Below are 15,186 nucleotides of genomic sequence, written 5' to 3' on the forward strand. Positions count from 1 at the left end.
TGGGGATAATAATAGCACTTACCTCAAAAAGTCATTGTGAGGATCCAATGAAATAATAATTGTAAAGTGCTTAGCATGGTGCTTGGCATATAATAGTGTTTATTATTATTGGATAAAATTAAAATTATGAAGAAGCAGAGGTACCATGGTATAGTATAGTTGGAGCAGAAAACTGTTGGCTTTTGAGTCCAAGAACTTAAATGCTGAACCCAGTGCCACTGATCATTATTGTAAGTGGGTAAGTCACAACCTCTCTGGGCCTCAACTTCCTCCTTGGTAAAACCAGGTGGGATACATTAAAAAAAAAACAAAAAACCAGGTGGGGTTGGAGTAGTTAGCCTATAAGTCCCTTCTAAGTCTAGATCATGAGGCCATTACTCAACACCTACAATTAACAGACAAGTCCCATCCTTTTGGGGATTGGCAGGATGCTCTGGAAGTCTAGCCTTCTATTTTTAAAAATTATTTATTTATTTATTCTTTTTGGTTCAGGGCAATGAGGGTTAAGTGACTTGTCCAGGGTCACACAGCTAGTCAGTGTCAAGTGTCTGAGTCTGGATTTGAACTCAGGTCCTCCTGCATCCAGGGCCGGTGCTTTATCCACTGCGCCACCTAGCTGCCCCTAGCCTTCTATTTTGAAATAATAGCAGCATGGCAAAGCAAATGCCACAAAGTTATCTGAACTTCAGAATGCAAAGAAAGTTTTGAAATGTTGGCACTGTTTCTAATTTCTTTACCAGACTTTCCAAAACACAAGACCATGAAAATGCAAACTATCAGGTCATAGAATTTATTAGGACATTATTGTCAAGAGAGAGAAATATGTATTGGATAGAGCGCTGGGCCTGGAATCAAGAAGACTCATCTTTCTGAATTCAAATCTGGCCTCAGGGCACTTAACCCTATTTACCTCAGTTTCCTCATCTATCAAATGAGTTGGAGAAGGAAATTGCACACCACGCCATATCTTTGCCAAAAAACACCCCCAAAACCCCAACAATCCCCAAATGGGAAGAGTCTGGCAGGGCTGAAAGCAACTCAACAAAAATTCCCCCAAATTGAACAAAGCGAGGGAAACAAATCTACAGGGACTTAGATCCCAGAAATTCATGTACATTCTAGGAAGTCTTGTTAATGTTAAGAAATCAGGGTATATTATAAAGGAACATTCTAATTAAGGTCCTGTATAAGTTTAGGCTTAAAGGATAAGAGAACACCTAGAGATAAGGGAGAAATAAGGTACCCAAATAGTACCGAGGGGTGTTTCTTTTTTAAAGCTGCTTAAAAGTATTACCTGTTTTAAATGTTGTTCGAGTTAGATTTTTAAATGATAAAATGTTCTACCCTGACATATAAAAAGTGAGAAATTCCTGTTTAAATGATGCTCATGCCCAGAGCCATTATCTGGTATCAGACAAAATACAGGTTGGTTTTCCTACTTGGACCAAGTGCATATGGTACACTACTGCCCTCTCGTGGCAGTGTACATTATTACCTGTTCAAGCTTTTCTGAGACAAACCCTTTATGAAAGCTAAAACTATAAAATTTAAGTGTTGAAGAGAAGACAAAAGTCACGGTTTCCTCTCTGCCTCTCCTTTCTCTCCCCCTTCCTTTGTATCTGTCAGTATGTTTTGCCTTTCTCCTAGAGAGAGCTGGGTGGCACAGTGGTTAGAGTGCTGGGCCGGGAGTCAGGAGGACCTGAATTCAAATTCATCTACACTTACTAGCTGTGTGACCCTGGGCATGTCCCTTCACCACCTCTGTCTGCCTCAGTTTCCTCATCTGTAAAATGGGGATAATAATAACGGCTACCTCCAAGAGGTGTTGTGAGGATCAGATGAGATAAAAGGGCACTTAGCACAGTCTGTGCCTGGTATATAACAGGCACTTAATAAATGCCCATTTCTTTTCTCTGCTTGCCTCACTGTTCCTTTCTTCCTTCCATTACCCAGGCACACCAGTTCTCCACCCTCCCTCTCAGAGGATGAATGAGAGTTCAGGACTAACCTTCGGTGTCTCCAGGCTCCTGGGCACTCTGGATGGAATGGACCCTGCGCATGGGGTCTGTGGGACCAGGGGAGGATGGAGAGATGGCAGTAGATCTCCAAGGGCTCCCTTGGCTGCTCAAGGCTGCCCCCTGGGGGCAGGGGTTGGGAAGCCCCAGTGGACCTTGACGCTTCTCTTGTATGCACTGTTCAGATAGCAGACGAGGGCTCAGCAACAGGGGCTTTAAACCTTGAGAGAGGCCCACATGGGCCCTACTGGGTCCCACTACTCTGACTGAGGGCCCCTATGCCAGGTGCATGAAACCGAGCCAGGAATGCCAACTCTTCCTCCCCTTTCCCTCTTGGAGAGAACTGGGAGGCTCTGGGGTTCAGAAGGAAGGTGGGAAAAAACTATGGAAGCCTCAGACCAAGGCCAAGGGGGCAGAGCTGGTGGTGCTGGGGGGAAAGGATTAGGGGGGCCGACAGGGGGTCCTGAGAGAATGGGAGGGTATGGAGCTAGGATTGCTGCGGGGGGGGGGGGATGAGGAGCTACAGTTAGGGGCCCTGGAGGGTAGAACATGGGGCCAGTCTTGGGGAAAAGGATGAGGATGCAGAGCTGAGCATCCTGAGGAAGAGGTGGGGGAGTAGAGCGGGGGAAGCCAGTGTTGGGGGAGAGACAAAAGATCAAAGCTAAAGCTCTCTGGTGTAAACAGAACTGGGGAGCCTGAGGGTGGGGCTGGGATGAAGGAGAATAGAATATTGAAGGGGATCCTGGGAGGAGAAGGGATATAGGGACAGAGCTGCAGGTTCTAAGACCTTTGTAGAGGAGTCTGAGGGCAGAACTGGGGACTCCCAGTCCTGGGGAAGCACATGTGAGCTTACCTGACACAGCAGAAAGATGATCCAGCCACCGAGCAGGAGAGTGGTGAGACTGGCTACCAGGATGTCTTGAGACCCAGACCCTGGGTACAGATCTTGGGGTCCCTCCTCAGAACGGGGCCCTGGCAGCCTCTCCAGACCCCACACCACCTCCTGGCTCAGGCTAAGAAGCTGGAGGGGCAGAGAGTCTCTTACCTTATGTGTAGTGTCCTGTCTTCCTTCCACTCAGGGCCCAGTGCTGCTGCTGCTATTTACTGACCACTCGGTGCTAGGGAATGTCTCTAAAGACCCTCTGAGCTTTCTCCTCCCCTCCTCCCCTTCCCTTTTCTTCCCCTCCAAAAACTGACCTCTTGGAAGAGGGTATGGGGTGCAGCACTCTCTGGGGGGCTGATCTTAGCCATAGTCCTGGCCCCTGAGGTGGGGAAGACTCTCAGCATGGTGGTGTGTAGAATTGGGGGAAGCTCATGGTGGCCTGGGGGTAGGGGGGACAACAGAGGTCAGAGAGGTCAGCTAGGGTCAAGAAAAGTCTTTAATAAAGCCAGATAGGGGCAGCTAGGTAGGATGGTGGATAGAGCACCAGCCCTGGAGTCAGGAGGACCTGAGTTCAAATATAGCTTCAGACACTTGACACTTACTAGCTGTGTGACCCTGGGCAAGTCACTTAACCCCAATTGCCTCACCCCCCCCCAAAACAAAACAAAACAAAACAAATAAAGCCAGATAAACCTCTGGGTCTGGGAGGTGCTAAAAGATGAGGGTGGGGGGTTGGGGAGGAGAGGGGAGTAGAGTCAAGGAATTTAAAGTTCAGTCTGACTCAATAGTGTGACATGGTAGCCCAAAATGCTGGTGGATCTTTAAGTTAGTAAAAACAGAGTTCAGGGGCAGCTAGGTGGCTCAGTGAATAAAGCACCTGAGTTCAAATCTGATCTCAGACACTTGACACTAGCTGTATAACCCTGGGCAAGTCACTTAACCCTCATTGCCCTGCCGCCCCACCCAAAAAAAAAGTAAAAACAGTTCAAAAAAGGAGTTGTTAGGGGCAGCTAGGTGGTGAAGTGGATAGAGCACTGGCCCTGGATTCAGGAGGACCTGAGTTCAAATCCAGCCTCAGACCTTTGACACTTATTAGCTGTGTGACCCTGGGCAAGTCACTTAACCCCAATTGCCTCACAAAAAAACAAAAAACAAACAAACAAAAAATCCAGCTTCAGACCTTTGACACTTATTAGCTGTGTGACCCTGGGCAAGTCACTTAACCTCAATTGCCTCACCAAAAAAACAAACAAAAAAAGGAGTTGTTAGTCATAGGATAATAATCATTAATAATAATAGAATTTATACAGAACTTTAAGATTTGCAAAGCACTTTCTTTACCTATGTTATCTCATTTGATACAATAACCCTATGAGTTATATACTATCATAATACCCAGTTTTACAGATGAAGAAAACTGAGACTGAGATAGGGCAAGTGACTTGCCCAGAGTCACACAGTTGGAAAATGTCCGAGGCAGGATTTGAATTACAAGTCCAGTGTTCTATATACTGTACCACCTTATTGCTTCATAGGATCACAAATTTAGAGCTGGAAGGGACATCAGAGGTCATCTAGTCCAAGAGCCTCATTTTACAGAAGGTGAAACTGGGGTTCGGAGAAGTTAAGGAATTTCCCCCAAAGTCACATAAGTAGTAAATGGCAGAGTTGTGATTTGAACCCAGTATGATTCCAGATTTCCTTGGTCCTGGTATATCTGGATAAGTGGGCTCAGCTCTAGGTGCCACTTCTTAGAAAGGACAAAAATAAATGAGAATATCTAATTAGTGACGCGCATGAATGGATGAACGAGATTCCCACTGTCCCTACCTACTATCTAGCGAAACCACAGCCAAGGGAACGGGCTTGGCGGAATCAGCGGGGGAAAAAAAAAAAAAGAAAAAAAAAAAGAAAAAAAAAATGAGAATATCTAGTGGACCAGATAACTGGAATGTGAAGAAACAAGGGTTCATACTATTTATGGAGAGATGACCTAGAGAGCTCTGAATATGCAGCCAGGAAAGTCAAGGATTCAAACTCTGCCTCTGGCTGTGTTAAGCCTCGGTTTCCTCTTCTGTAAAATTGGGAAATTAAATACCTTCTGGCCATCTCAACATCATGCCTTCTTTCATTCCTGCCATCTTCATTCTCTCTCTCTCTCTCTCTCTCTCTCTCTCTGGTAGGGCAATGGGGGTCGCATAGCTAGTACATGTCAAGTGTCTGAGGTCGGATTTGAACTCAGGTCCTCCTGAATACAGGGTTGGTGCTTTATCCACTGCACTACCTAGCTGCCCCGCCCCCTTAATTCTTTCTAGCCAGTTTTGGATTCGCAGTTTCTGATGGAGCAGATTTTGCTTTATCTTGCCTGAATCAAACCCTCTGGACCATGTCCACACCATGCCACCTCCCTCCACCCTTTTGCAGCTCCTTTTCATGAACTGTCAACCCAGATTAGACTGTAAGCTCCCTGAAGGCAGGCGTTATCTTGCTGGCAAGACGAAAGGGAGGGCAGTTCATTGGCACATATCACTAGCACTTAGCCTGGCACATAGAAAAAATTAGTAAATCTTTTAATCTCTCTATCTCGTACCTACCATACCAGGCTATTATGAGGATCAAATGAAAGTGTGTATATAAAATGCTTGGCAAATCCGGAAGTACTACATAAATGCTAATTATCATCATCGTAAGAGGTTGGAGGTCCTGGGACTATCAGGATGGAGAAAAGAAGACTGAGAGCTAGCTGTCTTCATGTATTGAATGGTACATTTCACATGGAAGCAGGATTAGATTTGTTTCTCTTGGTCTCAAGGGGAAGAACTGGGAGCGACAGGGAGACAGATTTTGGCTCAATGTGAGGATCACAGAGATTTCACAGACTTAGAGCCAGAAGGAATGTTAGAGGTCATCTGGTCCAACTGAGGAAACAAAGGTGTGAGTAGTGGCAGAATTGGGATTGGAACCTACATCTTCAGGCACTAACGTGGAGTGTTCCTTCAGTCAATGGGCACTTTTTGTCAAGCACTGTGCCAAATGCTGAGGCTACAAATACAAGTGGAAAGAAAGACAGTGCCTGTCCTCAAGGAGCTTACATTCTAATTAGACATAGAAAAGGAATTGGTGGGGCAGCTAGGTGGCACAGTGGATAAAGCACCGGCTCTGGATTCAGGAGGATCTGAGTTCAAATCCAGCCTCAGACACTTGACACTTACTAGCTGTGTGACCCTGGGCAAGTCACTTAACCCTCATTGCCCTGCAAAAAAAAAAAAAAAAAGGAAAAAAAAAAAAGAAAAGGAATTGGTGCCCTACCTCCAGGGGGGAGTGAAAGGAACAAGAGAGGATTTAAGAAGGGAGGAAACATGATGATGTGTATCATCACTGCAGTGGTTCCTCTCATCCCCAGAGTGCCTCCTCACCAATGAGTAGCCATGAGCTGTGGAGAGCAGTTATACTGCCCGGAGGGTATCTGACAGCCGTGCTAGGGGTGACCTCCCGCTCTCCGGAGTCACTTAGAGTCACTTCCTCCGTGATGGGTCCTTCCACTGGGGCCAGGGTCACTCCCCGGGGCTGTAGGAGGAGGGGGAAGGCCATGAAGGAAGCCCTGCCCCAACCTAGTCATTTGCCCCTTCTCCCCACCCACATCAGGGTTCCCTCTTCTCACCACCAGTGCCACACCCGAGTGGACCAGCGCACAGGAGGCATAGAAACTGGCTGCATGCTTCCCCACATACAGTGTCAGCCTAGGAGAGGACAAGAGGGAAAAGAGGAATAGGAGGGAATAGGAGGGTGGCCCAATTCACTTTAGGGTGAAGGTCATGTGGGAGGGGACCCTCACTTGGCCCTGGGCAAGGGAAGATTCATGATGGAAGGAACAAAGGGATGAGATCAGGGCAGGAGAATGGATGGGGAAGAAGGGGAAGGCAAGATGAAATGGAGGGCAGTTTATTGGCACATCATGGGGCTCTGGGCTCCTGATGGGTCCTCTATATCCTTGTCCTGGGTCATGAAGGGGTTTGGCCATTTCTAGTAGAATACAAATTCTACTAGGGTAGAAGTCGAGGACTGATTGTCATGTCGTGTTTCTTCCCCGCACCTACTTGAATGGAATTCTCCAGATGGTATGATGTGGCCTATAGGGGCAGCTAGGATGTCCCTAGGGTTCTTTCTGGTCTTGCCCACCCTCCTGCAGGTGGTGGCTCCCTCTGAGCCCAGGCTGTGCTGACTCCCCTGGGGACCACTGGGCACCTACAGTAACTGGGTCTCAGGAGTAGAGAAGTCCCTGCTTGCCGTTCCAGGGGGTTGGGTCCAGCGTCTCAGGCGGATGTGGTTGGAGCGAAGGGTGAGGAAGCGAAGGGTGTCCAGGGCCATAGTGAAGTGGGGTAGCCGGTGTAGACTGTCTTGGTGCCAAGCATAAATACCCGCCACAGGTGATCCATAGTCATGTGTCCAGAGAACCGCTCCATTCTCCTTGTCCACGGTGACCACCAGGCCCTCCCCGCTGGATGCAAAATGGCCCATCTCTGCAGAAATAGATACTGGACTGCAAGCCCCACTCTGGGCACACCTCTTGACCAATGAGGCTCCTTCTGCCCTTCACTACTGGGAGCTGGTCCTGGATATTTTGGGTAAAACTTCTGGATAATGCTCAAGGGGTGGAGGATACTTGAAGGCAAATAAGGTCCCTCCCCATCTCCCACTCAGGCAACACCCCAGGGGAGCCTCAGTCACTGCAGGAGGCAGGACTCATTCCTGGTAGTCATGGAAAAGACAGTTCATGATCGTCCTGAGGCAGGCTTTACTTACGGTAGCCAGGCAAGTGGTCAAGGAGGGGTGCAGAGTAGCCTCTGTAGGTGGTGTTCCATCGAAGGGCCTGGGACCTGGGGTCATACATAGTGACCGTGTACTCTAGAAAGTGGTCAGTGGAGTCATCTCTTTTCCTATGGCCCCCAGAAATGTCTTTTCTCCATGAATTTCTCCTTCCAACCCTCACCTCCCAAGCCCCTGCAGAAGGAAGCCATGGATCAGAGATCTAAAACTGGAAGGGAATTCAGAGGTCATCTGGTCCAACCCCCTCAGAGACCCAGAGAGGCTAAGCCTCTTGTCCAAGGTCACACAAGTACTAAGTGCCAGTGGTGAGATTTGAACCAGGTCTTTCCATTGTGTCGGAGCACCTGTCTATATGGGGAATAAGTTCCTTTTTTTTTTTTCCCTGGTTCTTTATCCATTAATAGCAAGTGTCCCTCAAGGCTTTGTCCAATATCAATGACTTCCTTTTGGACATCTCAAATTAGATGTCCTGCAGGCATCTCAAATTCAATACGTCTAAAACAGAACTGATGATCTGTCTTCCCTCTCCCTCCAGATCCTCCCCTCTTCCCAGTTTCCCTATTTCTGTCCAGAGCACTGCCCTCCTCTTAGGTTCACCATCTAAATCTTGATCTTCAATCAAGCTCAACCCTCATATCCAATCTGCTGCCAAATCTATTTTGGGGGGTGGGTGGGTGAGGCAATTGGGTTAAGTGACTTGCTCAGGGTCATACAGCTAGTAAGTGATAAGTGTCTGAGGTCAGATTTGAACTCAGGTCCTTCTGACTCCAGGGCTGATGCTCTATCCACTGCATCAGCCGGCTGCCCCAAATCTAATTGTTTTCTACCATCACATCTCATACATGGTGTCCCAAAAATATGAAGTTCTAAGCTCTTGAGGTACTAAGACTTTTGGGACACCTGGAAAATAAATCCCCTTTTCTCAACTCACACAGCCACAAACCCTTGTTTATACCCTCATTACCTTTGACTTGGATCATTACAATAGCCTTCTAATTAATTGGTCTTCCTGCTTTGAGTCTCTCCATCCTCCAATCCATTTTCTGCTAAGTCACCAAAGTGATTCTTCTGATTTTTTTTTGGGGGGGGGCAGGGCAGTGAGGGTTAAGTGACTTGCCCAAGGTCACACAGCTAGTAAGTGTCAAGTGTCTGAGGCTGGATTTGAACTCAGGTCCTTCTGAATCCAAGGTCAGTGTTTCATCCACTGTGCCACCTAGCTGCCCCCCAAAGTGATTCTTCTAAAGCAGAAGTCTGGCTATTTCACCCTATGCCTTGATGAGCTCCCTATTACCTCCAGATCAACAATAAACTCCTTTTTGTTTTGCATTTAAAACTCTTAAATAACCTGACCCCTTCTTACCCCATCTTACTTTTTACTCCCCTCCACACCTTCAATAGTTTTGCTCCCTCATGCCGGGTACACTCTGCCTATTCACCTTTAGTTCTTAGTTCTCTGGGCTTCTTCCCTTCAAGACTCAGTTCCAATCAGATAAACCTGGAAAGACTTAACATGAGCTGATGCAAAGTGAAATGTACTGTATACAAAATAACAGCAATATTGTGAGATAATCTGCTGTGGATGACTTAGTTATTTTCAGCAATACAATGATCCAAGAAAACTCTGAAGGACTTATGAAAAATGCAATCCATCTCCAGAGAAAGAACTGATGGTATCTGAATACAGATGGAAGCATAATTTTTTTTGTTAGTTCCTTTTTCTAAAGTTTTTTTGTCTCTTTTCTTTCACAACCTGACAAATGTGGAAATGTTTTGCATGACTACACATGTATAACTTATATTGAATTGCTTGAGTTCTTAAGGAAGGGGGTGAAGAGGGAGGGAAGGAGGAAGAGAATTTGGAACACAAAGTTTTAAAAATCAATGTCAAAATTTGTTTTTATATGTAATTTGGGAAAATAAAATTCTAAATAAAAAAAATTAAGACAGCTCTAAATCCGCCTTCTCTGCAGGAGGTCTTTTCAATCCCCTTAATTGTTAGTGCCTTCCCCTCCCTCATTTTCCATCTATTTCTCATATAACTTGAATGTACCTAGTTATTTACATGTTGTTTCCACCATTAGAATGTAAGCTTCTTGGAGCAGCTAGGTGGCGCAGTGGATAGAGCACTGGCCTTGGATTCAGGAGTACCTGAGTTCAAATCCAGCCTCAGACACTTAACACTTACTAGCTGTGTGACCCTGGGCAAGTCACTTAACCCCAATTGCCTCACTAAAAAAAAAAAAAAAAAAAAGAATGTAAGCTTCTTGAGGGCAAGAATCCCCTCCCCCCTTTTTTTAACTTTCTCTGTATCCTCAGCACTTAGTACTGTTTTTTGGACAATTGTGTCCAAATATAGTAAGTGCTTAATAAATGGTCATCTGGTGACTAACTGGATACATGCCTATATCTAGGTAGGAAGTACACTGCAAGTACATTAACCTTTCTTGGGAAAGGGTCCATTCTTCAAGTGGGCTGGCAGCTAGGTGGCGCAGTGGATAAAGCACCAGCTCTGGATTCAGGAAGACCTGAGTTCAAATCCAGCCTAGGACACTTGACCCTTACTAGCTGTGTGACCCTGGGCAAGTTACTTAACCCTCATTGCCCCACAAAAAAAAAAAAAAAAAAGACAAAGGGTACCTGGGTCTGCTCTGTGGGTAGAAGATTAACATTCTCACTCACGTGTCCGGCCAATGTATAGAAGAGGGGCCGAGGGGTAGAGCCCATCCCACGCCTCTGTGGACAGCATGGTCTGTTTCTTGCCTGACTTGGGGTCCACCATGAACCATGTATCCTGCTTCCTTCCTAAATGAGGGAAGAACAGCGGCCTCCCTTGAAATATTCTGTCCTCTACATTTAAAAACCTCTGCTTCTACATCATTGACAGTTATGAAGTGCCCCTTTCCCATCCTCACAGATAGAACTCACCCCCCTCAGATAAGTTCCCCTACTCCCTGTCCCAAAGTCAGCAGGAGCAGCCAGGTATGGTTAGAACTGTGGAGTGTGCGTGTGCGAGTGCGTGTGCGTGTGCGTGTGCATGTGTGTGTGTGTGTGTGCGTGTGTGCGTGTGTGTGTGTGTGTGTGTGTGTGTGTGTGTGTGTGTTGGAGTGGGGGAGAGTAGAATGGGAGTGTTAAGGAGACAGATGAGAACTGGAGGAGGATTCCCCCTACCTGTGTAGAGGACGCCGTCTGAGCTGCGGCAGGGGGAGGCATGTACCAGCTCTGGGATGGTGAATGGGAGTTTCTGTGAGGGAATGGGAAAGAGGGGGATAGCTCAATGTGGGATGACCAGGAAGGATCCTAAGGCTTTCTGACTATGCACTCTGCCTCCCCTTCATGTTCCAGGGGGAGGTCCAGGTCCTTCCAGTGTGGGAGAGTCTGATACTTCCCCTCTGTTTCAGCTTCAGATCCGTGTACCTGTCACACCCATTCCCTGTCACTTCTCCAAACTTGGTCTTTGCTGAGGGCACCTACCATGAGGCCCTGTTTGCTCTCCTCTCCTAAGATGTACAAGCTGCCATCACTTGGGTCAGGAAGGAAGGCTGGTCTGGGGAAGTTGGAGGAGTGGATGTTAGAAGTGGGGAGGAGAGAGAGGAAGGCAGACCAAGAGGGTTGCCACCAACCAGACCAACCACCCGTCCACCTTGCCTGGGGAAGGACGTCCCTGGGAGATCATGCTTGTAGCACGGAGAGGTGGGAAGACTATTTGATCAAAGTCCCCTTCCTTTTGCCTCAAATCCAAACTCCCTCCTCCATTTTCCCTCCAAAATATCAGTCACTCCCATTTATTCATCAAGTAAGCCTGCTCTTTTCTCCTCTCCTCTCTCCCTTGCCTTAGAACTTTCTTCCCATATCCTCAACACCTGCACCCCCAAACCTTACTTTGCTTTCTTATCCTTTACTGTCTGGAATGCCAACATTCCCATCCCCAAATCCTAAAAATCATATCCTCTTCCATCCCAGAACCTTGTTCAGCACTCTTCCTCATCACTGACCTGTCTCAGGCCAGTCGTGAGGATACTTACTCTGTGGCATACACAGGACCCTGGATGATGGGATCTGCAGAAACAAGGACAGTAAGTGATAAAGTACTAAGAACTACTGTCCTTCCCCTCCCCTCCCCACCTCCCCAAGAATACATACTCATATGGACAACAACTCTACTCCAGCCCCAAATTTTGGAAGCTGAAGGCTGAGATGGGGCATGGGGCCTCCTAGACTTACTCAAGTCTAGACCTGGGAACCTTCATTTATTTATTTATTTGTTTGTTTGCTTATTTATTTATTTTTTGCAGGGCACTGAGGGTTAAGTGACTTGCCCAGGGTCACACAGCTAGTAAGGGTCAAGTGTCTGAGGCTGGATTTGAACTCAGGTCTTCCTGAATTCAGGGCTGGTGCTTTATCCACTTCGCCACCTAGCTGCCCCCCTGTTGACACCATTATTACCACCATTCTGGGAGCATCAGTGGGCACCTCTCCCCCAGGACCTGGCTCACCATCCTTCAGGGTCCATTGGATGTCACCAGTCTTCTTGCTAACAGCATGCAGACTACCATCAAGAGTGGATATGAAGAGCAGGGCTTCAGGGGTGCTTCCTGTCCTTCCCTACAGACCTCAGCATGAAGAACAAAATACAGAGTAGGACACCATAGGAACTTTGTCTCCCATCTAAACCCCAGTGGTTTGAGGCCCTCCCTGGACAGCCTTCCAGGATCTTATTTTCCTTGGATCATTATCAGCCCTGGTTGGTTGTGAATCTTGTTATGGAGTATGGTTTTGTCCAGGTAGGCCCTGCTTATGTTCTTTTCTTTCTTTCTTTCTTTCTTTCTTTCTTTCTTTCTTTCTTTCTTTCTTTCTTTCTTTCTTTCTTTCTTTCTTTCTTTCTTTCTTTCTTTCTTTCTTTCTTTCTTTCTTTTTGTGAGGCAATTGGGGTTAAGTGACTTGCCCAGGGTCACACAGCTAGTAAGTGTCAAGTATCTGAGGCTGGATTTTAACTCAGGTCCTCCTGACTCCAGGGCCAGTGCTCCATCCACTGTGCCACCTAGCTGTCCCCTGCTTATGTTCTAATGAGGGAGAAACTTGTAAATGAATTGGTGCAAGATAGATATAGGCTAGGAAGAAGCGAATCCTCTTCCCTGCTCCACAAGGAATCCAACAAGAATTCATACAACAGAAGGGAATGGGGAAGGATGAGGAAAAGGCAAGGGAGACGGAAGCCCAGAGACATCTCTAAACTGATGATGATTCAGCGGGGATACCTTTTCCTTCCCAATTCCTTCTGACTCTCCTCCCAGCCTGAGGACAAAGACTTCTCTCCCCCTTGACAACATCTCTCTCTCTCCCTCTTCAAACTGGCCAGGCTGGTTTTGGTGCCAGGGAGCTAGTGGGGCCACGAAACCAAAATGCATGGAGCTTGGGAGGGGTGAGCCCCCTGCAAAGGCTCCCATTACATCCGGCCAACCTCCTGGGCTCGCCCACCTGCTGCTGCCACCACTGCCACTGCCACTCCCTGGACAAACAGGGCAAGGCTGAGCAAACAGCACAAGGAAACACACAGCCCCTCAGGATTAGCACCCTGAGTCTCCTCCCTGGGAAGGAACTCCATCCATCTCCTTGCCATCCACTTCCTAAGGCTATAACTGTTTTTCACTCTCAAAGCCGATTTCCCTACCCCACCAAAGTCCTGCCCTGCTCTAGAGGTAGCAACATCCTACCTCAGTCAAGAAACCACATCCTTCCCCTTATAGGACAGGTTTCTCCCCTTCCTCTTTGGTTTCACTCCTTGGCTGGCCAGGGTGGGAAAATGTCTGGGCAAGATGGAAGCAGACTAGAATGGGAATATAGAGGACAAGACGGGCAGGTGACATTGAGGCCCATGACCCTTGGGAGTGGCATCACTGGTCCATTCCTCATTGGAGTTCAGGGCTGCTGGGGGTGAGGTGGGGGCAGGGAGAGTTTGGGGGAGTGGTTCTTGGACTTTCTCCTACATTCTGCCTTGGTTACCCTGAGAATTTACTTAGCATTTCCTTGACTTCAAACATTTTTTTGGTCCTCTCTCCATAGGAGGAGGAAGATAGCCCTTGCTAAATCCATCTCCCCTTGCCCATGTCTCCATTGCTGTTTGGCGTTCCTCTGCTATTGGCTAGAGTCAGCATTCTTTGCAGTAATGGAATGGTGACCAATGCCCTCAGCCCGGGGAAGCTTGTTCTAACACTAAAGTAGAAGTAACAGAGGCAGGGCCCGCCCCACCCCACCAGCAGCCTCCTGCCTACCCCACATTCCCACCTGTTTCCAGGCCCAAGGCTAGCTCTCGGGGAAAGTGTAAGCCTCTGAAGAGATGGGGAGCTTGTGCAGAAGCTGAAGTGCCCAAAGGGAGAATAGTCACACTCCGCCCCCCCCACCCCGCTTGCCCCGCAGCAGGAAGGGCCCTCAGGGGATCGCCTGGAGCTAGGCTAGAGGCTAAGTTCTAGAGCTTGGATCCCCTCTGTCCTCACTTGTCAGTGGGATAGGGATTTGGCCGTACCCTCCACGTCTCATGCACGAAGCCAGCTGTGTGGTGGGGATATGGATACCCTCACCACCTCCGGTAACTGGCCCCGGATTTCTCAGCGGGACTGGGGAGGGCTTACGCATTTCCTTCCCTCACTTTGGTGGAGGTAGAACAGGAGTTGGAGCTGATGCTCCCCCCCGCCCCCGACCTCCCCGCTCCCAAACCCATCCTAGTTCATCTCTAGAACAAAGGCATTGCTCCCTGCGTGGAGTTTTCCCCGGGCAAGGCGGGTGCCCGGGGGCCTCGGTTCCATCTCACCTGCGGCAGGCACGGCCAGAGCAGCGCCAGGAGGCAGAGCGGGAGGCCAGCCTTCTCCATCGCGTTGGGCACCACGGGTGGCGTTGGCAGCAGCTGCCTGCGTGCCCGGCTGGCATGCTGCCCACCGCCAAGGGGTGTGTTGGCAGGACCGGACGCGGAGAGCTTTGGGCTCCCAGTGCTAGACCTAGCGGCGAGAGGGGCGGTGAGCCACCTCCAGCGGGGCGGATCTTGCCTTTAGCGCCCGCCCTTCATTGCCAGGCCAGGCTCTGGGGCCACCGGCCCTTCCCTGGAGCGGGTTGAGGAAGTGGGACGGTGCGGAACGGAAAGGTAGGAGGGTGTATGTCAGTGTAGGGACCTGGTGAGCCAGGCACGGAGCTCCGCCTAGGCTGGGAGGCACCGGGAAGGCTTTGGCTGAGCAGTATGGCTCCCAGGGAGTAGAATGCGGGACTTCAGAGTAGGGAAGACGGCTTCGAATCCCGCTTCGGACACTTATTAGCTCAATAACTATGGGGGAAATCAGGGAACTTTTCGGGTGTAAGATGTGGATCCTACTTGCACTACACACCTCCCTACTTCACAGGGGAAGAGGGACACACACGTGGGTTATCATTATAATGATGTTGTGTGGGTGACGTTCACCCCTCAGGGCTGCACCA

General features: G+C 48.5%; 1 protein-coding gene across 1 annotated transcript in view; it reads right to left on the minus strand.

The window, feature by feature from the left end:
* ERN2 (endoplasmic reticulum to nucleus signaling 2) overlaps window positions 1-14,708 on the minus strand; it is a 28,711-nt gene extending 14,003 nt beyond the window's left edge. The window contains exons 1-13 of the mRNA XM_043979813.1: window positions 14,531-14,708; window positions 12,219-12,327; window positions 11,748-11,781; window positions 11,197-11,269; window positions 10,894-10,966; window positions 10,405-10,527; window positions 7,702-7,803; window positions 7,148-7,418; window positions 6,560-6,638; window positions 6,315-6,465; window positions 3,213-3,337; window positions 2,869-3,036; window positions 2,009-2,192 (exon numbers count right to left, since the gene is read on the minus strand). Of these exons, the coding sequence (XP_043835748.1) occupies window positions 2,009-2,192; window positions 2,869-3,036; window positions 3,213-3,337; window positions 6,315-6,465; window positions 6,560-6,638; window positions 7,148-7,418; window positions 7,702-7,803; window positions 10,405-10,527; window positions 10,894-10,966; window positions 11,197-11,269; window positions 11,748-11,781; window positions 12,219-12,327; window positions 14,531-14,590 (1,552 nt within the window). The 5' untranslated portion in view covers window positions 14,591-14,708. The remainder of the gene's footprint in view (window positions 1-2,008; window positions 2,193-2,868; window positions 3,037-3,212; window positions 3,338-6,314; window positions 6,466-6,559; window positions 6,639-7,147; window positions 7,419-7,701; window positions 7,804-10,404; window positions 10,528-10,893; window positions 10,967-11,196; window positions 11,270-11,747; window positions 11,782-12,218; window positions 12,328-14,530) is intronic.
* Between the last annotated feature and the right edge of the window lie 478 nt (window positions 14,709-15,186).

Source organism: Dromiciops gliroides, chromosome 1 (assembly GCF_019393635.1).
Source record: "Dromiciops gliroides isolate mDroGli1 chromosome 1, mDroGli1.pri, whole genome shotgun sequence".
NCBI lineage: Eukaryota > Metazoa > Chordata > Mammalia > Microbiotheria > Microbiotheriidae > Dromiciops > Dromiciops gliroides.